The following is a 25,827-nucleotide window of genomic DNA, read 5'->3' on the forward strand; positions in this document are numbered from 1 at the left end:
AGCTGAAGTAGCTGTAACTATATTGACTTTAATGGATTCACTTACGTAATTAAAGTCATTTGTAATATGGTAGTATCTTGGCAGCAGTTGCCAGAAAGCAGAAGTGTATATGACTTATACAACTGTGTGAATTTTCTGGTATTTAGAATGACAGCATTGGAACCTTACACTCTTTCTGTCATTGTGAGGATCTGCTATTTATACTTATTTATAAATCACATGTATCAGCATTACAGGGGATGTCTATGACTTAGGTGTTAAAAGATTTAAAAGAAGTCCATTTTTAACATATTCCTGTTCTATTTCTATATAATTTCAAGGGACAGGTTTCAAAGGAATTCAGGTCAACCAGTCACAAAAATGGGGAAAGTATTTTTAAATTTTTTTTAGATCTTTTTCTTTCTTCACCCCTATGCAAACAAACACTTGCATACTCATGGGCAATATCACAAAGAAAATTCTGAAGGTTGAGGTCCTGCAGCCATACTCAAAGCTGTGTTCTCACAGCGTCTTTCTTCTCGGTGTTGTTGCTCTGTATTTCTTCTGTTTAGAACATCAAATATTTCTGTCCTTGGCTTTGGTTTGCTGGAAGTAGAACATGATTAGCTCCATGTTGTGAATTATAATACAGTAGCATGTGAACTGTAATTGTTATTTTCAGCTTAATTCAATAGAGTTGTCTGGTCAGGAATAAATCTTCTGTCAAAGTATTCTTACACTTCTGCTTTGTAGAGGAAAAAAACCTCATTATAGAAAAAAAGTAAGACATTTTATCAGTACCATTTATCATTTAGCTAGTGAAATGCCACATTGCTCTAAATTGTAGCTTTGGCTCCATAGCTACATCTCTGGTGTTTGAAGCTGGCCATGAAATGAAGTTTAATGGTATGGTGGGATAACCTTGGCCAGCAGCTAGATGCCCCAGCTGCTCTCTCTCTCTCCCTGTCCTCAGCAGGACAGGGGGAGAAAATAGGATGGAAAAGCTCTTAGACTGAGAAAAAGACAAGGAGATCACTTTCCAGTTACCATTATGGGCAAAACAGATACAACTCGGGGAAAATTAAAATAGATTTGTGTAGTGAGAAACAAAGACAGACATTAAAACACCTCTTCCCCTCCCTCTTTTTTGTAGTCCGCACTCCCTTGCTTTACTCATCTCCTCTCTCGCCCAGGGCCGCAGGGGGACGGGAGCTGTGCTCAGGCCATACCAGCTCCTCTCTGCTGCTCCTTCCTCCTCACTCGCTTCCCCTGCTCCAGCGTGGGTCCTCCCACGGGCTGCAGTCCTTTAGGAAATACCTGCTCCAGCGTGGGGTCCTCCCCAGGCTGCAGGGGGACAGCCCACCAGGGTCTTCCCCACGGGCTGCAGGGGAATCTCTGCGCCGGCCCCTGGAGCATCTCCTCCCCTCCTTCTTCACCCACCTTGGGTTGCTTCTCACTTTTTTTCCTCTCCTCCTTTGCCTCTCTGGCGTTTTTCCCCTTTTTTAACTATATTATCGCAGAGGTGTCACTAGGTGACCACGGGGTCAGCTGTGTCCTGCGGTGGGTCCATTGGAGACAGCTGGAACCCAATATAAGTAGGAAAACTGCAAAGCAGATTTTATCAGTGGTATAATGAAATATTTGTAATTGCCTGAGAAATTAAAACTTCTGTCTCCCCCCTCTCTCCCCAAATTTTCTGGACAGAAGTTTAGAGGTTTCCCCACTACTCCTAAAAGGAGAAAGTCCTGAACATCGTGACCATGCAGTGTGTAGAGCACGTAGTTTTCAAGCTGTGTGAGCTATTGTTGCGTACAGATCTTAGCCTTTATATTTATTGCTGAAGTCACTGTAGTACACAGTTGAAATAAGTCATTGTCTTTTCAACTCCTTGAATGACTTCTCTTCCAGACGATTGGTTTAGCTGTTGCAATTTATGGAATGCGTCAGCATGGGATACGATGAAATCAGTGTCAATAAATAAAATGCATTTACAGTCTGATTCAAAGTGCAAGTCATACATTTGATTTTCATTGGTAACTGGAGACTGATCTCTTTAAGTAAATTCCATCAGATCTATATTTTGCAGCATTAATGAACTATACTTAAAGTATTCTTCTAAAGGTATTAAAGTTTCATCATGAAATATGATTCTGAACTATTTTTACTGACTGATAATGGAATGCACAGTAGACACTTTAACAGTGTTTTAATAATTGCCATTCTGAAGTATACTGATAATTTCGGTATAATTATTTCTATTAATTCAGTTCATTTTCCATGGTAGCCTGTTGTTATTAAATATATCAAGCACACTAGGAAAATGTTCCTTTTGGTTATCTATCGTAACAGTCGCTAAGGTATTTTTGTACATATTTTAGGGCACAGTCTGTATTCTAACAAAATGTCTATTTTTGTGCTTTAATTCAGCTTTTCAGCATATAATATCAATCTGTAGTTTGCTGTTGATGAAAACAGTTTGATGAACAAACGCTTTATAATTTTCCTTTCAAATTTTTGCCATTTGTAATTTTTATTTTAACATCTGCATCTAATTGTTTACCGAAGGTGGCATTTTAAGGGACATTTAAGAGACATTTTTTAAATCTCATTCTACCTTTCAAGGTATTGGATGATCTATGAAAAGTTGCCTGGGACTGGTAGAATTCCCTCTCTTCGGGCATTTTGTGTTCAGCTTTATTTATTAATTTATTAAAAGCAAATTACTGATTACAAATATTCAAGTGTTAGAAACAGTAACTAAATTACTGTTAGTTCAGAGACTAAGAGCCAGTCTCTGAAATGATTCATTGAGTCATTATATGATTTTAGTTTCTGAAGTGAATTTGTTTCAATTACTGTTTCAGTTACAATTAATATTTTTTTTTTTCATTCTGAGTAGTAAGGGAGTTTTTCTGTGTTGTGTTCCGGTAAAGAAATAGGCAATAGAGCATGCAACTTCCAAAAGGAGCCTGAAATTGAAATTGAAGCACAGGAGGATTTGATAGGTGAACCTGAATTAATTTCCCATTATAAGTCATCTGAAGCTATACAAGGAACCAATGAACACGCATGCAGCATCTAAGCGCAAGTGATATTTGGAAGGCAGAAATTTGAGAGCCAGAAAGTTGCCCACTCATAGACACGTTAAACTTGGGCAGAAATGGTCAGAGTGCAGGCTAAAGAGTCGATGACAGTCCCAGATAAAATTGGGTTTGCTTGTTTGCTGTGTTTGTATTTTTCAGACAGTTCAATAATCTTGAAATTACATTGCGATGAATTTTAGTCATAGTGCCAGGATGAGTTACGCTATTGCCAGTCAGGTTCTGGGCAATGTAATAAAATGTCTTTTTAATAAACAGAACGACACTAAAACGCTGAAGAAGTGGATGGCTGAAGTGGATGTTTTTCTGAAGGAAGAGTGGCCTGCCCTTGGTGATTCAGAAGCACTGGAAAAGCAACTTGAGCAATGTACAGTAAGTATTCCCTGCCTGCTTGGCAATTATTCGATTCTTCTCTGTGAGCCTGGCTTATACAGAAGTTACACAAATGATTACTGTTCCTAAAAATAAATCTGTGTTGTAAGGGGATTTTCTTCTGCAAGCTGTTTGAACCTCCTGCATTTCCCGGGTTTGAAGGAAAATTCTGTTAAAAAATTGGGAACTTTAATACAGAGAGGAGGCATACGGTGACTGTATTATGTATTTATAGCAGGAGCAAAACATCAAAGAGGGTACTTGCAGCAAATAAGTTAGTAGCCTTTTAAGATAACTGTTTATTTACTTTGTTGCGTTTACAAACATTGCATGTTTATTTGTTATAAGCTGTGTAATCTGTGCCAGAAGATCTTTCTCCTTATCTATTATTCAGACGCTTTTCTGACTGTACCGAAAGAACTTGCGGGTGTTGTGAGTTATGTCCATTTTTTTTCTCACTACACTTACAAGTTCCAGGACTTTGTCCCAGCAGAGTTTTAAAGCATCATGAAGTATTGATACTTCCATCACAGGGTTTACAAATTCTTCTGCCTTTCCCAACAGACTGTGTAAGTGTGGTGAATCTTGTAATCCATGATAGTCCCTGTCTATATGTTCCGTGGAATTTACAGGTTCTGTAAGTGTTCTGACAGGATGTGTAAATATTATGAAACATACATATTGATCTTGCAGAACTCCGAGCTCCTCAGACTTTCTCTCTTACCCCTTATTTAAATAAAAATGATTATAAATTATATAGGACAGGTCTTATCTCTACAGAGTAGTAAGTTACATGTAACTCCTTTAGAATCTTTCACCTGAATTTATGAAGAGTTTGTACAAATATTAGCCATTACTGTCAAATATATAATAAAGCTACCAAAATCTTCATCATCTTTTATGTGTTTACGCTTCCAGCCTTTTCCACTGTGTAGGAAGCCCAGGTAACATCTGCAGCACTGAAGAAGGCCTTAGGAAATAAAGTTGGAAGTGGCAATTTAGAACTAGCTCAGGGCTTAAATAATATTCAACCACAAATAAAATTCTAATAACTAGACATAACCAGAAAATATCACCAATCAGATCATTTTAAGGAAGTTACCAGGTGAATTACCAACCCAAGGGTAATGCTGGTGTAGTTAATAAGGTGGCTGTTTTCCACCATTATGATGGGATGCTCTTTCACAAATGTGAATAAAAGATCTAGGCATTGTAATAGATATGTAATATAGCTTTATAGATAAGTGTATATATAGTATATATGTAACGTTTGAAAGTTACATAATATATATTTTTGCAAATAAACTTTATCTGACATAGCATAGCTTACCATATTACAACTGCTTATTCCTTTTTAATTTATTTTCATAGTTCAGTCTGTTACTTGTGCTCATTTGACTGGAGATCTGGACCAAAGACATGTCAGAATCTCATGTAGACATGTTTTGATAGGGATAGCATATCTGAAAATTTGTGTGAATGCTGCTTGCCTAATCTTCTGCTCTTCCTTTAGGCTTTAGTAAATGATATCCAGACAATCCAGCCCAGTTTGAACAGTGTTAACGAGGTTGGGAAGAAAATGAAGAGTGAAGCAGAGCCAGAATTTGCTTCCAGAATAGAGACAGAACTAAAGGATCTCAATGTTCAATGGGAACACATTTGCCAACAGGTATCAAGTCTCCCTCTGTGACTGGTTAATTTTAAATTCATAATCAGGTTTCTTATTGGCAGAATTTGTCTTTCTATGCATATCCAGTAGATATGAAACAGAATTTAGACATATTTGGTTCACATTAATTAAAATTCTATTTTAGGAATTTTATTTAGCATGTAGCAATGCATGGAAAGTATATTTCTTTATATTATAATACAATATCTTACGATTTTTATAACAAAGTTATATAGTAATATCTTAGATCTTAACAGCAATGTAATTTATGGTTCCTGCAAAACTAGCTTTCTGAAAGTGGTATATAGGCATTTGCCGAAAAATCCAGTTCTGTATTTAGCGTTACATTTTCTTTTGCGTCATTGTACTCACGTGTCAATGCTCCAGAAGAAATAAGACACTAAAGCAGTGAAGAGTTCAGAATTCAATAACCTGGAATTAAGAGTATGTGCGCATAAGCATGTGTGTAAATTAGTCTCCAATGATCACACGAATTTGGGAGAATGGGGCATAACAGGAAAGGACCATTCTTTTGTTTTAATTAAAGACATTCTTAATAAATAATTTTACAGATTAAGGAAGCTTAAAATTGCTATTGTTTCATTGATGGCATTTGGATTCTTTATGATAGTTCAAAAGAAACGTCTTTCATTTTGTATTTTTTTTCTAATTGTTCATTCTGTTTTCTACCTTTTTTAGTGTGTATTTGCATAATAGTAAAACTATTACCGTTCAAGGTGGTCTAATGCTTTCTAAGATTTTTATTCACTTTACATGTGAAAAATAGCCTCTGTATATTGTTCAGATAAACAGTTATCAAAAAAGTTCATCCTTGAAATCTGTAAGACATTTTATTGATCCAGTTATGTAGTCCTTCCCGTCTGACTAATGTGGAGTTTTTAATTGCTTCTTTTTGTAACATTAATAAATTTGATAACTTTGCAGTTCTCTCACAGAAATTTCAAGTGATGCCTTATGAGTTTTAGAAGTCTGTTACAGTTGTTTTCTGACTTCCCTGAAAATTTGCCTGCAATAGTTCCATTCAATACACAGCACAAATTATTGCCTCTCAGTGGGCATTTCTAACACGACTTCTTCAGTAATAGCTATTAAAACACAGGAGTAGTGAATACAAAAATCGGTTTGGTCTGTGGGGATTTCTTGGAAGGATTTGGACTGTGAGAGCTAACAATTGGCATTCGGGTGCTCTTTCCAGGTGATGGAAGAATACCCTCTTCTGGTGCTGCGACTGAGGGAGAGGCAATTTTGCAGGGCCCCATACGGTTCTGCTTTGATACTTGTTGAACATCCCCTTTTTAGTGTTACTCTATTTTGTTCTGTAACACAACATTTATGTAGAACAACATTTATGTTTAGCAGCCAGTCCTGAAGGATGAGTAACAAAACCAGTAACAGTCAGAAACGAAGACCAAATACTAAGACACAGTTCCTCCTGATGTTACTGAAAATAACATTTACTGAAGTAGCTTCACAGTGCAGGATATTGGAGCGATCAGCTCTGCAAGCCCAACTCTGAAAAACAGTACCAGTACAACTAACTGGGTTTTTTGCAAACTTCTTTATACCATTGAAAAATGGCTCAGCCAGTGGCTGAATCAGTTATGGACAATTTTGATAAGTTGATGCACAATTCATAGAATCATTTGGGACAGAAGGGACCTTAAATATCATCTAGTTCTATATGTGAGCTGTATGACATAAGTTATATGACCACTATATAGTGATTGGCAAAGGATTCAACAAAAGTATTTTTCCCTTTAAGAGAAGTAGTTTCTTCCAGTAGGTGATTCCTTTTTCACTTACCTATTTTTAGGATATACACCTTTCTGAGAGATTCAATAATGGCTTCATTAGTAGAAGAAAGTAGTAAAGCATATTGCTTTATTCTCTAGCAAGCTGCATTCAAACTGGTTTGAAGGTCATCTGACTTTAGAGCTCAAGAGCCTCTGGCTTCATCCTTGGATGCACTTTTGCGGTCTCCTGTGGTTGTTCTTTTTACATCTTTTAGAAAATAGTCCCTGGGTGATGTTTTTTCAATTTTTTTTCTGATGACCTCAGCATATGGTGTAGAGTGCTGTTCTAGGATTATTGAGAGTTCATTCTGCGCAGCAATGACTCACTAAAAAAAAGGATGTATGCACATGTGTAATACTTTTGGGACTATTTATTATTAATATCTATCTAATTACTTGTTAACATCTGCCTAATTACAGCAATGTTATTAGTATAGGATTTAATTTGGTTCTTTTCAGGCTAAAATATTGTCATGTTTGTACAGTAGCCTTGCTTCAAGTACCATGTAATCTCTTCTTTCTTAAAGGCCTATGCTAAGAAGGCAGCATTAAAAGGTGGTTTGGATAAGACTGTGAGTCTCAGAAAGGATTTGTCAGAGATGCATGAATGGATAACACAAGCTGAGGAAGAATATCTGGAAAGAGATTTTGAGTATAAAACACCTGAGGAATTACAGAAAGCTGTTGAGGAACTGAAGGTAAAAGATGAACTAATTCCTTGAGCTGCGTTTAAATTCTTTCTGAAGCTTTCGTTGTAGAGAAAGTCTACTCTCTCTTTCAGGAAAGAGCCTTTTGACATCTACTTGTTAGCCTAAAATTTAAAGTAGTAGGTGGCTTGAAGTAATTTCTATTTGGAATATGTTGGAAGGTATTTAATCTTTTGCCATACTGCATTGCTTTTTTTTTCTCTGCTTCATTGGATACTTGATTTTGATGCAGCTTCAACATTCTTTTACGTAAGGAATTATTCCTAAGATTCAGTTATTAGGAACAGTTAACTGATAGAATGAAATCAGGTTTTTGTCTTCTCTTTGTATTAGAGACAGAGAAGAAAAAAGATTTAGGGCTTCAGGATGCATGTTGATATGTACTAAGTACGCATGATTTATTATTTTTTCAATACAGCAATATAGGAACAGCATATTTTGGTCTCAATAATGTTTCTTTCATGTGGGATGAATATGGCCTGCGGACAAAAACACTAATATACTCTTGCTCAGCCACTGGATGGGAGCTTGATTTTTATTTCAGAAGTGAATTGTTTGGTTTGTGCTATTCAGGAAGTCAGGTTATATGGTCTTAACAATCTATCCAACACTTTGTTTGCAAACTCTTCATTGTCGATAGGGTTTTGCCAGTGCTTGAGGGTATCTGACCTGGCAACTGATGATATCTTTATTGACTGGCAGAAATGACTTGATGGCAGTCAGAATATACAGAATATATGGAGATACGTGGAACAAGTTCAATTCATTGTAAATGAGACAAATATATCAAAAGTAAACATCTGCTCTAGAGATACAGTTCTTTTTTAGTAATTAAATAATAGAACTCACATTTATACATTGCACTGCATAATAAAACGGGTAAAATGTACGAATTTCGACACAACCCCCACGATGGATTTCCTAGTGAATATTCTGTGCTTCCAGGTGAAGTACAGGTATGTCAGCCTGTGATACCTCGACCTATGCAGATAACCAGATCATTTATCACACATCCCTTCACCTGCTCCTGGTGATCCTTTCCCCAAAGGCTTGCAGCCACCTCTCCTGTCACACAACAGGCAAAATCTGGACCAGAATTCATTGTGATCCCAATTATTCTGGTTCATGGACTCCCTCAGACCCAGAGAGAAAGAAGGTTGTCAGGAACAAGGTTTTGGTTTAATATTTTCGAGCCAGGGAGTTCTCAGCTTAAATTCCTGCGAAGACCAGTACACACTGATGACGCTCTGTATACCATCCCTCTGTTTCCAGTACTGGTATGACTCCAGTCATAGACACGATCCCATTGTAAGCACTCAGAGGAAACAACGCTAGGTATGACAATCTTATTAATGAGATGGCTTAACAAGGGGGAGAGTAGCGAAAGGTGGAGGAAGAAAGTTGGACATTGGATTGATCGGTTGTTGTGGTTGCACCGACTAAAACAGGGAAAAGGTGGCAGGTTGGTGGATCCTGATCATTTACATAGGATTTGTTAATTACTGGGTTTAATTCAGCATCCATTTGTGATTCTCTGTGTGCCTTGGATCTTTGTATTTCCTATGTCTGTCCTTTATTAAACGTCTCTGCCTAGGGTCTAACACAGAAAGTGCTGTTTAGGAGGATGCTCCCTTTTCACTTTATCCTCTCTTCGTGTTAGGTTAATGTTCACTGGCGGTGGATAATGGCACTGATTTTTCTGCCTCTGTAAAGTAAAAGAATGAAATCAACATTAATGCTCTGATAAAAGTGTGAAATATACACTGGAGAAAAATTATTTCCGCAATTTCTCTTTAAATGCAGGTTAATGACAGTGGCAAGGAGAGGAAAATCAGACAGAATTATTTTCTTTTTTTTCTGTCTTGCTGCTTTTGATTGTGCCTTTAAACCTGGGTACATGAATTTGTAACACAAAAGATTTAATTTTTTTTCGTTTTTTCATTTGTGGTTCATAAGGTATTAAGGCAAAAGTATTTTGAGCATTTCTTGGAAAAAAAATACTGAAATGTTTTACTGTTCTGGGAGCTCCAGAAAACTAAATAGTTTTGTGATCTTAAATTGTGTTGAGTATTGAGCATTAGCAACAAAATGGAAAAAAAGGGGGTTGGGAGTCAGAAAGTCTGAGAATTAATGGCTCTTGGAGTTGTTTTTTTGTTGTGGGGTTGTTTGGGTTTTTTCCCCTCGGACTTAATTCTGTCAGAGAGAATTCTAAGAGTTATTAGAAATAAATTTCCTTCTTAAACCCAGACTACAACTTTTTTTTTTTTTTCCAGAGGGCAAAGGAGGAAGCCATGCAGAAAGAAGTAAAAGTGAAGCTTATTACTGATTCTGTGAATAATTTTATAGCAAAGGCTCCACCTGCAGCTCATGAGGCTTTGAAAAAGGAGCTCGATGTTCTAATTACCAGCTACCAGCGACTCTGCAGCAGACTGAATGGAAAGTGCAAAACTTTGGAGGTTGGATATCTTGTCAGTCATTGTACTTATAGCCCTTCTAACTGCAAAAGTAAGGTAGAGAGCAAAGATGCGCTATCATATGGGATCATGAGTATCCCAAGGCTCTCATCGCTTTATGAGCCATATACCAAATACTACATGGTATGAGCCATATACCTAAATCTTTTTGAGAATCATACATGCTGGAGAGAAGCCTCAGATATGTCCCTTAGGTGGGAGACAGCAATGGCTGCTCAGGGTTCTTATCCCTCCTGAGATTAAGCCAAATATCTGGCTTCTGTAGCAACTCTGAGACGTTGTTTTCACCAGCTTTTCTAGGCTGCTTTCTTCCATGGCTAAGGATTTTGATTCAACGGCCCTGAAGCTGGACACGTGGTGTTATCTCAGCACGGGAGCAGCATTTGATCTGCTGGCAAGCTGAATATGTCTTATGCGTTTTGAGTTGACCCTGCCACTTTGGCCAACTCCGCTACAGATTCTTGCCATAGGACTGTTTGCATATTATACAGTGGTCACAGTGAATTCAGTATTATTTTTCCATTGTGAACTAATTTGCGATGGCTGACTTTGTACAGGACAATCGTATACCTGGGTAAAATTTATCTCCTCTAAATTTCACTGTGGAAAAAGTGTGTATACTAAGCTGGTAATCTCTATTTCCCCTGATCATTGATGATGATGTTGTGTGAATTGCACTCTGGGAAACTTGATCTACAAACAGCCTAATGCATCTCAATAAAATAATTTCAACTTCTACTGACATAAAAAGGAACAATGAAAAGGTGATTTATGGAGAGTTTAAATGTTTTGCTTGTGTATAAAGTGCCGTTTTTATCTGCTTATTTAAGTATCTTCAGGCACTGTAAAAATAAAATATTAGGCAATAATTTAATTCCAGGAGAATGAGAACGTAATTCCATTTTACAACATTATGTTTATTACTCCAGCACTTAAGTGGTCTATAAATTGCACTAAATGTGGTTTAGAATTAATTTCCGTAGAGATTTCAGTCAGAATTTTTGAAAGCTGTTTTTTAGATATTTTATGAACCTGTGCTTTAAGTAATTAATATACAGAATATATAAGCAACCTAACTACATCTTGTAATAAAGACATAAACTTCTAACATGAGTCTTTAAAAATTCTGATAATTTGCATTTTTACATATTACAATAAAATTTTACAGAAAAGCATATAAAGTGGATAATTCATGAGACGGAAGATTCAAGTTGTATTTTGTTTGCAGAAGTGATCACTCTTTCATGTTATCTTCTGTGGTTTTACTCTGTTTAATCAAAATGTTTTGGTTGTGTATTATATTATCTGGAACGTGTAATTACTGGGGAAAAAATCAACTCTAGGGCACTGTAACCATCAGATATCAACCATGTTGTTTCGGGCATAAAGCATGCAATGTTTTCAATGTTTTATTAAGTTAAAGTTAGTTGTGAGCTTTTCAATCTCAATAAACTTTTTTTTTCTCCATCAGGAGGTATGGGCATGTTGGCGTGAATTATTGTCGTATTTGGAGGCAGAAAATAAATGGTTGAATGAGATTGAACGGAAACTCAAGGCAACGGAAAATATCCAGGGAGGTGCAGAAGAGATTTCTGAGTCTCTAGATGTAAGTGCTGACTTAAATAATATCGCATTTATCAGGTATTGATAAATTGTAAATCACATTACATGCAAAACAAATTATGAATCAACATTACATATGAGTAAGATGCAGAATATTTGGAAAGTCCTATGTTCTCACTTGATTCAACAAATGAAGTTTTCAATTCAAATCCACCTAAGTGAAACGGAGTAATTAAATGTGTTATGCCTGATTTCACAGACAATTTTTGGTGACAAGAAAATACATGTTCTTAAAACATATGGCCTCACTTAAGCCAGTCAAAAAAATGCTGAAGCCTTCAGAGAGAGCAGGCTTTCATCCTAGCACTGCAACTCTGTTTATTATTACTTAATTTTTATTCATGGAACCTTTCAAATCTGTAGAAATTAAGTTAATACTCTTAGTGGATCAAAATACAAAACGTTACATTGATAATGCATTTTTGCTGTCAAATTTCATCCATTCAGATAATGAAGCAAGTTTTTTATTTTTAAGTACACAAATACTCCCACTGAACTATTTGGGCAGAGTCCATGTTTTTAAAATCAAGCACCCAATTTATTGCTTTGCGAAAAATCTTTCTTTGTTTTCAGTAATAAGTAGTACAAAACATTTGTTGTCAAGATGTGGGACATAGATATTTTTATCTTTTCTCTCTACTTTTATTGTGTATGAAATGCGAAGTTTCTTACGTTTTTAAGGAGAGTTGTGATGGTTCTGTAGAATCTTATTTGCAGAAAGGAAAACAAACTACTTTTTTGGCCTTGTTTCAGTCTTTGGAACGTTTAATGAGACATCCAGAAGATAATCGCAATCAGATTCGGGAGTTGGCTCAGACTTTAACTGATGGTGGAATCTTGGATGAATTGATCAATGAGAAACTTGAGAAATTCAATACTCGATGGGAAGAACTTCAGCAGGAGGTATATTTAATAATTGACCTGTCTTTCCATTAAGCAGCTGACAGTCTAGCACCATTAAAAAAAAAAAAAAAAAAAAGTTATTTTGCTGGTATAGTTCCTAAATAGTACACAAATAAAGACTTACTTTAGAAGTGGACAGTTTGCATAGGTGTGGTGGGCTAATTCTGGTAGGTAGCAAAGCACCACATAGCTGCTCGCTCACTCCGTACGTCTCCTTTGCGCAATGGGGCAGAGAATTGGAAAGGCAAAAGTGAGAAAACTCAGGGATTGAGATAAAGACAATTAAATAAGTGAAAGAAAAAAAGGGAGAAAGCAAGTGATGCAAAACGAATCTCTCGCCACCAGGAGACTAACGCCCAGCCAGTCCCCCAGCAATGGCAATTTTGGAAAAACTGCCCTCCAACCCTCTTTTATTGCTGAGTACAGCTCTGTGTGGTACAGAATAGCTCTTTGGTCAGTTCAGGTCGGCTGTCCCGGCTGTGTCCCTTCCCAGCCTCTTGTCCACCCCCAGCCTACTCACTGCGAGGGGCAGAGCGAGAACGAGAAGGCACCGTGCTCGGCAATAGCTAAAACATCCCTATGTTATCAACGCTGCTCACCAGTCTAAACCACAGCACCACACAGGCTGCTGTGAAGAAAATTAACTCCATCCCAGCCAAAACCGGTACAACAGGGAACCCTAAAATTCCAAAACTGAAGTGATCATCTAGTGGATTTAATGTTCAGTTGCATACTTAGACATGCTTTCTCTGACAAAACTCTTACTGAGAAGCAAACTATTTTCAAAATTAAATATAGGAGTAACACTCTCTTACAGATGTATTCCTTACTAAACACTAAATAAGAGTCTTTGTATCAATGCAAGATTTTATAAAGACACTTCAATACAGAAACGTGATTAGCACAAGGAGAGTCAAATCCAGCAATCTTTGCTACAGACTCCATGAAAAAAGTTTTACTAGTCCTTTGACAGATCCCGCTAGTGGGACAGTATACTTTTTTGCTGTTAAATCAATTCAAAACTGTGATACTTGTGCATGAATTTTTACTTTTAACACTGGGAGTTTATTTAACATATGTTTATGTGCCTACTAATACAAATGTGTGTGTATAATGGCAGGATCAAAGAGAATTCACTAAGGAATTTTAAGACAACCAAAGGATACATCAGGAAATAGCTCAACTACTAGTAGCTCACTAGTGACAAAGATGGGAACAAACTCTAAACAAACACAGAACAACCTTACAGGACAAACTAACAAGGCAGTTAAATTACAGAAGTATTCTGTGCAAATACATGAAAAAATGAAACTTATGGAGGACTTCTGACTTCATATAGGAGACTGTAACTTTTGAGCTGACTGTTCCTGTTCAGAAGGAAGATCTTGGAGTTGGGAAGAGAAATATCAGGAAGATGTCAGCTCAGCACTTGGTAAAGATCAGAAAGAAATTATTAGGGAAAGACCTAGCAAAGGACACGGAGACCCTCTTTATGATTGGAACCAGAACACGTTCAAAGATGAGCTACAAAGACAGTCAAAAGTTACTCAGTTTCAATGGGATAAACGATGCACAAGTAAAGATTTTGGGAAAGCAGATGTGTTAGAATGATAACAATCTACCAGAACAATGATGACATTTTTGCTTCTTCCTTGGTGCTTGAAAGGTACTTGTTCATGAAAACAGTGGAAGTAAAAACACTGCAGTAAAAATTAAGGAATGGTCCTCAGCTGCTCTGAGCTTAAAAACTTGAAGGATGGGGAGGGATAGTGCCTGGTTCCCTCTGCTAACTACCCGGTGGTAGTTCTGGTGCAGTGCAGACGTTCACGTAATGCCATGTTGCTGGGCAGTGTCATAATAGAAAACTAAACATAACTTTCTGTGTACCTGCTATTTTTTTTTCTTTTTTTTTTTTTTTTACATCTGACTTCTGTTTGAAAGCAGATACATTCCCTAGAATTCTGCTTCTTGGCATCTGTTGGTTTTTTCCTGTCTTGGAGGAGAAAACTAGGAATATGCAGAGGGCTTCCAGTGTGTGAAAACAGGATTTTCAAATAGTCTTGCTGAGTCATGTATGAATACTATGAATACTATTCAGTCTTCACAGTAATAGGCATTAAATCAAAATTCATGCCAGATGTAGGGGTTAAATGTGAAAGTACAACATGAAGACGTGAAATTCTGGAAAAAATGTGGATGAATATATAAGCAAAATAGAAATGTATCCACTGCTTTCCAATTTAATTTAAATATAGACCAAAAGGGGGGGGAGCCCCCTCCTTATTTGAAAGCTTGATCTGATATTTAGTAGTCAAATACTAATAGTGAGATCTGTCTATGAATATAAGAGCTGTAAAGAAACTATTTCAATCACAAGTGAGTCAGTCACACTGCGTCTTTACTGTATGATTTCTACAACAAAATGTTTTATTAATTTTTCCACTGAAGTGTCACACAGTTTTTTCATAGATTCCCGACCCTGAATCTTCTGCGCTGTTTGTGTAGCTCTGTTGAAATCCAAACAGCATGCACTCTCCTTGCATAAAAATACATTGCAGGCACATAACACTATTCAGCTTGTGTTCAAGGTCACTTCTACTTCAGACAGACTAATAGGCTATCCTAATGTGGTTAAGTTATTTATTTTTATTTGAATAATTGTGCAGGTAATTACCAAGACAATAAGCTCATGTGGGCAGAAACTGATATGTGAAATATTTAATCACTATTAATAAAGCAATCAAACCAACCACTACCATATGAATGATGCCGCAAGAAAATACAGCATTGCTACTGAGATAGAGATTAATTTTTAAAGGCAGATAATGGCTTTATGTTTGTATGCCTTATCTTCTTTAGTTAACAAAGACTGAGTGTGTTTAGTTTGCTTTTGAACATCTGGGGCTGATCGATAAGCGACATATACCCTATCTTTCGTTTTCAAGGACTGATTCGCTTACAACTCTATATATTGGATCTAAAAAACACTGTTGCCTGAAGAACTTCAAGCTAACGTTGCAAGTGGCTATCATCCCCTGTAATGCTGAAAGTGATTTACATCCTGTCCAGCAACTTCAAAAACGTCAGCTAGATATTCTTGACTACGCTTGCAAAAAACTGTACAAAACATCATCGTTCAGATGAGCTCTACACTAGATTAGATTTTTATTCTTGGGGACTGTCTCTTAATTTCTTTTTGGACTCCCCTCAAGATTACCCTTTGTTTCTTTCAAAGAGCACACATCCATCATTTGACACAATTTTTCTGTTTTGTTCTCCTCTCAAGAGGAGAGAGAATTCTTCATGCCCCATCTCCACGCGATTGCTTTGAAGGCTGCTAAGAGGGCTGCTTTTACAAGTTCTGAGGCACCATCTGTCTGCAGTGATAACCTAAAGAGATAAAGAAGTCCTCCTTGGTATAGTTTGCGGTTTGGAATACAGTTGATCAAAGATGAATATCACTTTGTGGCTGAAAGGTCAAATATTTGTAGCCGCTTACTTTAAAAACACGCTGTGAAATATTACTAGAATTTGCAGAAGAGTTAGTTCTGGCTTGGAGGGTATTAAAAATTCCTGGGCCCAAAATGAATGCTTTGAATGATATAAAAGGTGTTTCTAGTTTAAGTCTAAACAGTAATCCACTCTGATTCCAAACACAAAGCGGAGATTAACACATTAACAATTTGCTGCAAAACGTAGAGATGTTGTAGTATATCTCGGTCACAGCCATTGTAACACCAAGAATTAGGTTACATTTTAAAGTAATTTAAACAAGTTAAGAAGGAATTTTAAAGTTTTCTAACTTTTTAACTTTACCCTGCAGTAACATTTCTCAATAATTAGAGAGCATAACTGAGCCAAAAAAGAGAGCTAACATATTTCTGCCTTTAACAGACCCATTTCCATGAGCTATAACGTACAAGCTAATTAATGATTTTGCTTCTGCATTTCAAATAAATATACCCTGTAGTAAAAGTGCTAAAATTTTCAGAAGGTTTTGTTCTATTTTTCTCCCACAGCACAAGTACTGAGTACTGCCTCAACAACAGAACTCCACTTGGTTTTAACCATAAAACCCTAACCAACATCTTAGTAACTGCATGTGTGACTAATGTCATTAAATACATGAAATGTATTCTTTAAGGAAAAAGCAGCAATGTCTGTAAATATAGCTTTATAACATTCAACATCAAAGAATGAGCTATAGTCGTAAGCAACTGTTTGAGCACCTCCAGCTTTCCTGATATTTGATCGCCTCTCAGTGCAGCCTTTCCCTTAATACGGGATTTTATATGGATACTATGCAATGTTACCATCTCCTGCCTTTACCATTGATCTTTGTTAAATTGTAAAAAGATTTATGCAATACCCCATATTATAAAAATGAAACCTTCTGCTTAATTATAAAAAATAACTAAAAATCTATACAAAACTGTAGAGAATTTAATACAAAATTCAGTCCATGAATATTTCTTCTTTTCTCTTTCATTTTGATAGTGCCTAACAGCAGATATTTTTTTTTGTTTGTTTTTATTTTCCTTGACAGCTGTCAACATTTCACTGGCTCAGAAATAATTAAACAGTTGGTTATTTTCCTGAGATTTCCTATTTAGCAATTAACTGTCAGACACTTCCCTTTAGAGACCAAAGCCTTCAGCTTTATTGACTATGATCTGATAGCAGAGCTAGAGCTTCCTGTTACGTCCTCAGACCCATTTATACACTGCGATGTTAAACCATCTATTTTTTCCACAGAGGAATAGAAAAACCGTAATTTTTCAGAGGAAACAAAAACCAAACAAACAATAAAACCCAAACAAAACAAAAAAAAAAACAAAGAAAAAAAAAACCAAACCAACTCCCCCCAAAACAGAACACCATAAAATATAATATTTTTATATTGTAGGTATCTAAAATTTCAACTTTCATGTGTCTTTTAGAAATATGCATATATAGATTTTCACATGCACAGACATAGCTTTATGGACAAATTTGAAAGTCATGTTTACAGATGCGTGTAGTATGTCTGCCCCTTTTTGTAAAGCCCTCTAATGCTTACCTCCGTCAGTAAGTCTCTTTTCTACCGAAGGAGAGGCAGAAACCTCCTCCATATTGTGGCATTCTCCTGATTGAATTGATAAATATTCTACAATACCAGCGGTAGTGCCAGGGCCCGACTGAGTGAACAGGATTAGGTTTTTGAGTCAGCTGTTGTGTGTTGTAGAAATATCTTACGTTATACGAGCGTATTGTACCTTTTATAAGATTGTTGCGAAGGCTTTTTCCTTACATTTGTTGTGTGAATTGAACGGGGTCAGGGTAGAGGCTTGACTTTAGGTGAGCGTGCAGGATGGAGTCTGTTCCCAGTAAGCAATGTGGACCAAAAAATTAAAGCAACACCCGCTTATATCTGAGAAAATCATCATAACTGCGGAGGTACCATTTCCCAGCATTTGGCTGTGTGGTTCTGCTCCCACCGCCAAAAAAATCCTTCTCTTGTACCACTGCGTTCACATCTTGCTCTGATATCATCCGTTCATTCGTCTAAACTGTTCACGGTTTTTGGAAAAGGTGTACTTTCACCCCACTTGGAAGATACAAAATATCGCTCAGGTTCTCAGGCTGTAATCAGATTCTCTCTGAGGACAATGGAAGGGGAATGTTTTGTCTTTGTGTGTGTGCGTGTACGTACTTACTTTGTGTGCGCATAAAGATATCACAAGCATGCATATACATTTCTCTGATTTCATATTTGTTTGAAATTCAGCCAGACTCAAGCGAGGATTTGTTGTAATTCTTTCTTAACTTTATCTGCTTTAATATTTGATCAACGAGCTTGGGAATGTTTTAATTTTTCCAGTTGTGTTCTAAAACAGGATGGTGATATACATAGTTTCTGCTGATATCAGCAGAGAGATGACAATTTTTCAATCACCACGTATTTGTCATAGAATTTTAAGACTTTTTGTGAGTTTCCATGCAGTGATAACTGCTTCATTGCATGCATGCAGGCTGCTCCTGAGGCTGGCAGCAAATTTATCTGTACTGAAGCAAGTGCCTAGCTGCAAGCAGTAGTTTGCAAGGGTCAGAATTTAGCAAAGGTTCAAAGCTTCAACTATTGCTGTAAAAGTAGTTTTTCAGAAGGATTTAGCACCAAAATCGTGTCCAGTGTATTGAATTCTCCAGAAAGTACAAGTGCTTATTTTAATGACTGATAAGAATGGAACTTTCTCTGTGTCTTATTTTAAATGGTGATTTTTTTCTGAATATCAGGATGCTGTAGACCTCGGTATGAAGGGACTATGTGTGTAGGTTAGTCCTGCTAGTTATCCAAAGAGGTCGGTAAAGGCAGAGGTTTTCTTCCATGCTTCCAGAAGGATGCCCTTACCCATGGGCTGTAGAAAGCTCCTTACCCTGTTTCTGATCGAATGTGTCTTTCAATCTACTGTATAGTGATGGAAAGGTAGGGAGTGACTGTATCTTAGCCAGGCTTACAAATTAGTAGTAAGGAGTGCCAAGGTAAATGGAAGCTGTGGTTTTTAACCCCGCTGCTTTGAACAGGCTGAGAACATTGTAATAGAAAAATCTCAAATCAGATGAAGGTAAAAGTCATTTAAGTGGCAAGCCTTAGTACTGTACTGTGAAGTTACACTGTTTTAATGGTTCATTTGATAGGGTAATAATACTTTAGTGGCTCAGATGCTTCCATTAACAGTGACAGCGTGGGTCTGATATGTAAAGCTGCTCAGTTCCACAGAAGGTTCCTGGAACTGGCAGTGATACAAGATTATCTGATCAGCTGTTTTGAAATAGCACAAAGCAGCTTACAAACACAGATATAGTAAATACTGGTTGGATCCCTATCCTTTAACTAAGTCAAACAGCTAGCAAGAATGCTCACAAGAAATAATCTTTTCCATTTGTTAAATGTGAAGCTCTATAAGTATCTGAGCTCCGTGAAGAAGGTACAGATATATCAAATATTCTCACTGAATTGCTGAGAGATATTTTTGTTCAAGGCAAGAGTTTCGTAACAGATACGAAATCAAATTAAAGTATAGCTGGCTCACCAAAGAGAAAAAGTGTGATTTGACTTGAAAAATGACAGGACACCTAGCAATGTTATTTAAAGAGTGCTTGCTTTCTCCCTTCTCCGCGGATTCATCTCAAAGAAAGTTAGTCATTTTATTCTGTTGTCAGCAGTATGGCTGGGCTTGTACAGAGAGAAACTGTATTGCATTTGAGATTTTTGGTGATTATTATTGTGTGCTTTGTATAAAGCAGAAACTCTGCTAGGCAGAAGCTGTAGTCTAAGTAAAATATGACTCCACAGGTGGACACAATAACAGATGGAAGAAACATATTAAACTGTTACAAGTAATAGTTAAAGCTAACCCATTTACGTCAAGTGTTTAAATATAAGTGTGTTTTAAGGACAACTTGGAAGGAAAATTTGTTATTCTGATTTGGTAAACTATAAAGTGAGCTCCTTTGAAAGGAAAGCATCCTCCTCAAAAAAGGATTTTGTAAAAGGTGATGGTAGGCAATCCACTGTGGCACTGGTGGTGGACTAGAAGCAAAAGTCAACTTCCTAGGCTAGAAGAGACTATGGCTAGATTGGGAAGAGATTGGGCAAGTGCAGAGACAAGAGAAGAAAAGGATCCGTCTCTTTTTTTTTTTTCCCCCGAGTAGGCATTGCCTCTGTTCCAGACAGCTATTTATACTTCATATAAGAGCGCTCCTTCTCAAGAGAGTCTTTATCCCTCTCGCTTACTGAAGTGGATTGTCTCAGATGGGATTGTGATGACAGTAACCCTATTCTCAGTAAACAAAATCTCTTGAATTATATAATAAGACCAGGAGGACCGCTATGCCTCCAGAATGAAAGAATGCGCTATCAGGATGGTTTTATTATGCAGCTTTGCCAACTACCGCTCTGTATAGAAATTCTCAATGCATGCATTGGTTTTTCAGGGTCCTACATTTTTTAGAATTTGTCTGTACAATCTGGGGTTTTGTTTGTTTGTTTGTCTCTTACTAAAAAGAACTGAATGGGTGGCAAAAAGATGCGCAACTTATCATACAAAAAGGTGGATGAGCACAAGTCAGGAGTACTATGTTTGATTCTTAGCCTGCATTCTTTGGAAAAAAAAAAAAAAAAGTGGGAAAAAATGTATCATATGCATTATTACTGTGACTATTGATAACCCTGTCATTTTTTTTAGGCTGTGAGAAGACAGAAGAGTCTTGAACAGAGTATTCAGTCTGCCCAAGAGACTGACAAAACCCTCCGCTTAATCCAAGAGTCTCTTGTTGTTATTGACAAACAGCTAACAGCCTACATAGCAGAGAGAGTTGATGCAGCACAGGTCCCTCAGGAAGCACAGGTAAGTTACAAACAGGTTGAACTGGCGTGCTTACCGGTTTTCTCAATCAACCGAAGAGTGTTTGGTTGTCCATTAATAACAGGGATTTGCAACATGATCAGTGTGAAAGTGCGAGTAAATTTTAGGTAGGATTACTTTGAGAAGTTCAAGATAATCTTCTAGTAAAGTCAAATTTTCCTTCTGATTTATATTATATACCTGTCCAGAAGATGTAAAGAACTATAAATGTCATGGAAGACGATGCAATAATTTTAAAATGACAAAGGTAAACAATGTGACTCTTTAAAATCCAGTTCCCATCCTAGAAAGAAGAAACTCATCATCTTCATTACTCTTAGATGGCTCTTTTACAAAGTTGATTACATGATCTGGGATTGTTACTAAATTATTGAAACATAGACAACATTGTTAATTTTTTCGTGATGTGCACATAAATGTACTTATATTTCAATTTTTACAGCTCATGTAATTTTAACAGAAACAGCTTTTGCCATTCTTTAGAAACGGTCTGTTGAGCCTTTGAAATAAAAACGTACATCTAATTCTCATTTTTACTCTTTCATTCTTTCGTCTGTAACATCTGCTTTACTGCAGCATTGAAATGGTAAGAATACAAATTAAAAAAAAATCCAACATCTCTGGTGTAAAATTATTAATACTTTACAATATTATGTACAGCAACTTTTCTGTAAATTCCAGCTAAATTTCGGAAGTCAGATTACAAAGTAAACAAACAAACAAAAAATGCCACAGGGAAATTGAGAACAAATGCTTTAGAAGGATTTTAGAAGAGGCATTCAAATGTGTTTTTTTCTGGCATGCCTATAGAGTTTTAAATCATTCTAAAAAATGAGTTTCTTGTATGGAGTAGCTTAGATAATCTTAAATATATTCCAAGCTGAATATAAGTAGCCCTGAAAATCATGTTTTCTCTCCCTTCAGAATAAATGTTTCCATGTCTTTTGAATTAAAATGTAGATAGATGTACCTTTTAGTTGCTTTTCTAGAGTGTGTGTGCTTGCAAGTACATGCAGGTATTTTTATGTGTATATATTAAGAAAGTTGTATTTAGAAAATAGGATCGTATTTGCATTCAGTCTTATTTTGAAACTGATTCTAATTTATTTGCTTCTAACTTCTGTCAGTATAAGAACAGGATCAGATTCAGACAAATTATTGTTTCACTTTGAATCCTAAGCTACGTTAGCTATTGGTTGACTCTTTTGAATTATTTTTCTCCTTCCTTGAAATATGAATAATGTAAATATTTTTTTTCATTAATAGGATATGAATCAGCATTTGTTAAAGATGTATCAGTTTAATTCTTCGTCTTGTAATTCTACAACACTAATACATAAGAAAAAAATGATAGGAAAGTGTGCTTTTTTTTCTGGTGTGCTTGGACCTGTACTTTGTAGCAATTTTCGGTGGCGCTTCATATATCCTGTGGATGCATCTGGTTTATGCACGGCCTCAGGTACATTATTGGCAATGATTACAGACTGTGTAAAAGGAAGTAATTCAGAACTTGAACTACTGAAGCAGCACAAAACCAATTGGCACAGTTTCATGGGAAAATTTCTGCTCAGTTCTTTTGCAGAACTTGTTTTTGTTCTTGAGATTTTATTATCTGATGTCAAGTTTACCTGATTATACTATATCCACTGTAGGAAAACCAGCATAGAAGCTGCTGAGGTTTTCCCTTTAATGTTTTTATTTTAAGATGCTAGTGGGACTTAATGAAAAAAACTTAATTAATGACTGAACAGATTTAATGCAAATATTGAAGTTCTCTGAAGTTCGGTCATGAAGTTCTTTAAAATCCTTAGAGGGAAAGGGAGTAAACAATCAATTTTACGCGGGTAAATATACTGAGCCATTCCTTTAGTGAAGGGCCATGCCAGCCGGTGGCAGAACAGGCACATAGTGAATGACCACATCTCCTGCGGAGCTTCTGCTGGCACAGCTCTCTTGTAGAGCTGAAAACACTTCATTCATATAAGATACCCTACAATAGCGTCTGCACAGCTGGAATGGGAATCTTTCAGTCAGTAATGTTGGTTTCTGGGCAGGGGTCAGTTTATCCATGCTGAGGGATTTAGCAAACTGTTCAGCAATATGTGTTGCATTTGTAAAAGAGCATACGGGAGAATTTATAGTCAGGAAGCTGTTGAGGGTTTGGGAGCTCTGCGTGTTTGCTTCAAAAATTCAAATACGTTTAGAGCATTGATAGGAGGAATAATCTTTGGTTCAGCTGATCGAAAATGAAATTATATTTACCTTCTCTTTTTAAGTGAAAGGATCAGTTTAGTTTGTTCAGAAAGTTGACAGAAAGAAAGGGGAGTTAAGTATGTGCTGTTCAACTTCTCCCTTGGATCATTTTTTGAATGTAAGTTCTATGTGCTTCTTACTCCACCATGTGGCACTGAGAATTCAATGCTAGAGAGCCACTGCCACCCAACTCATTTTGAGTACAGCTAAAGATGCTGTATTCGGACAAAACAGTCCAACAGCAACCACACAGATAAATCAGTTCAGACTCCTCGAGGTGTAATGATGAAAAAAGCTGGAATGAGATAAAGTCTAAAACAATATTCCAGAAGGAAAGATTATTTGTTTGTATGCTTGATCTCATGGTCCCAACTGAAGTCCCTAGTTTCTCTAAATTTACCAAGAAAATACAGGGAATGAAGTCATTGTCACAAGAATTTGCCAGTTGCTGACTTTTTTCCAAGTACTTTTTAAATGACAGGGAGAAGATAAATCTGTACTGAAAATATTACATTTATATAACAGAATAGTTTTCAGATAATTGTTTGTAGCTTCGTTATTCTCTACTTTGTACTTCTGTTTAGTCTGTGCGATTACATGGGCGGTTTTATATTACGGGACAGAAAATAGACTTCCTTCACTTATCTGCATGTGACAAATCGCTTGTCTGTTGTTCTCCCTGTAGACTTATGTAAAATGCAATGGGGAGTATAAATGAACAACACTGTGTTTCTGAGAAAAGCAAAAGAAATGTACTTTGCCTTTTCAATTAAATTCCTTGAATAATTTCAGTTCTGTAGTAATAAGCACTACACGCCTGACTATTTTCTAAGTGAAGATTGTTATTAACCTGTTTTTAAAATATCGTGCTGTGTTCAAAACCCAAGTTAATATGACGATATAATGGCAGAGTTGTTCAGTTGTTCAATGTGTTATTTGACAAGAATAATGCCATGCTTCATTGCCTTCAGACTAATATTTTGGGACAAAGAATTCACAATTGTCTACTTAGTAAAATGTCTAATGGTAAAGGTGTTTACACTTACTTTTCCTTTGCTGGAAATTGTGAGAATTATTTTGTTCAGCCATGTGTAGATCAGTGGTCAAAGTGGGAATAGCTGATAAGCGTTACTCAGAAGTGTAAGCTTACATTTTGTTATGTATTAAGTTTTGAGTATCTATGCAGATTTCTGTACTATACAGGTGCTCGCACTCTATACCTCTCCATAGGATCTGAACACTGCATTAACTGTGTTTTACCTGCACAAACTGTGTCTGTCATGTCCAACTTACTCAATCCTGCCTTGTCAATCAAGTTTCTATCCTCTGATGATTTGCTCTTCTCCTTTGGACTCTTGCGTTAATCTTTCTTGAAGCGTAGTGTCCAAAACTAAGTATGCGGTTCTTGCTGAGACTTGTATGTCATTCCTGCTACAACATCATCTTCCATATGTATTGTATGCTTTTCTTATTTTTTTTGCAAAGGTGTGACATCATTGGCACATACTCTTTGTACTTTTAAAGATGGGTACTTCAACTTCATTTTTCTAATCTGGTACTTTGTTTATCCTTTCAGAGTTTTCAAAGGTAACCACTAACAGTTCTGAAATTGTTTCAGATACGTTCTTTATGTCTGCTATTATGATCTTGCCATTTATAAAGATTAACTTACCAGAATGCTCTCTAAATGTTTTATTTTCTCTATACATTAGGCTGAGATCTGACTCTTTAGGCTTTGATAGCAATCGCGAAAATAAGCAAAATTAGGTTAAACTGAGCACCATTCTTGCGAGCTGTTAGGCTACTTAAGTAGTATGTAGTGAAATACAAATCAGAAAACTTAATACACCAAGAAGAGCTGGCAAGCTGTTCTCTACAGTTCGAGAGCCAAATCTGCAAATTCCTATCCAGCCAACTTTAGCATAAGAGTTATGTGAAGGACTCATTAATTACAAAGGTAATCTAGTATAATTTGAGTTCATAATGAATTAGCTTACAAACAAGTAGAGAACAGTCACCATTTTGCCTGAATCATGCCATATTGCCATCATCTTCTTGTGCAGAACTCACAGGGTTGCTGTCAAGTCCAGGCCTTTTTATGCAGTAGATCTGAATGAAATCCATAGTAGAAAAGTGATCTTCTAGGCTAAATTTAGACCTTGTTTTCCCAGAACAAACAGAGGAAGAAACTTAAGGTAATGTAATCGCCCTTGTCTTCAGATCCACCACTCACTGCTGAAAGATTTACTACTCTGGTTATGTAATTTTAAGTTCCTGAGAATTAAACGGTGTTCAATTGCCCAATAGCAGTAGTGCCTGAAATATTTTCTTGGAGGATATGGAATATGGATAGATGAATGTGGCTGTAATAGAGGATAGCATAACCGCTTAGTTTATTTCGTACAGCACGTTTTGCATAGCATGTTACGCTTAAAAACATCTATGAGAAGGAAGCAGCGTATTTATTTTCTGGCAGGCTCCAAACGAGGAGGAAACCCTTCTCTCTGAGAGCAAACAAATATGCTGA

At 36.6% G+C, this 25,827-nt stretch overlaps 1 protein-coding gene across 16 annotated transcripts in view; it reads left to right on the forward strand.

Annotated features, from left to right (window-relative positions):
* DMD (dystrophin) overlaps positions 1 to 25,827 on the forward strand; it is a 1,191,992-nt gene that overhangs the window by 456,773 nt on the left and 709,392 nt on the right. For 10 of the 16 annotated variants that reach the window (XM_049835325.1, XM_049835324.1, XM_049835302.1 and 7 more), the window contains 7 exons: positions 3,339 to 3,452; positions 4,966 to 5,121; positions 7,463 to 7,633; positions 9,916 to 10,098; positions 11,588 to 11,722; positions 12,493 to 12,642; positions 20,868 to 21,029. In XM_049835325.1, coding sequence (XP_049691282.1) covers positions 3,339 to 3,452; positions 4,966 to 5,121; positions 7,463 to 7,633; positions 9,916 to 10,098; positions 11,588 to 11,722; positions 12,493 to 12,642; positions 20,868 to 21,029 — 1,071 coding nt within the window. Of the gene's footprint in view, positions 1 to 3,338; positions 3,453 to 4,965; positions 5,122 to 7,462; positions 7,634 to 9,915; positions 10,099 to 11,587; positions 11,723 to 12,492; positions 12,643 to 20,405; positions 20,467 to 20,510; positions 20,733 to 20,867; positions 21,030 to 25,827 lie in introns of those variants that run through there. The other 6 variants (XM_049835326.1, XM_049835309.1, XM_049835311.1 and 3 more) reach the window with 5 other exon arrangements.

This window comes from Accipiter gentilis, chromosome 32 (assembly GCF_929443795.1).
Source record: "Accipiter gentilis chromosome 32, bAccGen1.1, whole genome shotgun sequence".
Taxonomy (NCBI): domain Eukaryota; kingdom Metazoa; phylum Chordata; class Aves; order Accipitriformes; family Accipitridae; genus Astur; species Astur gentilis.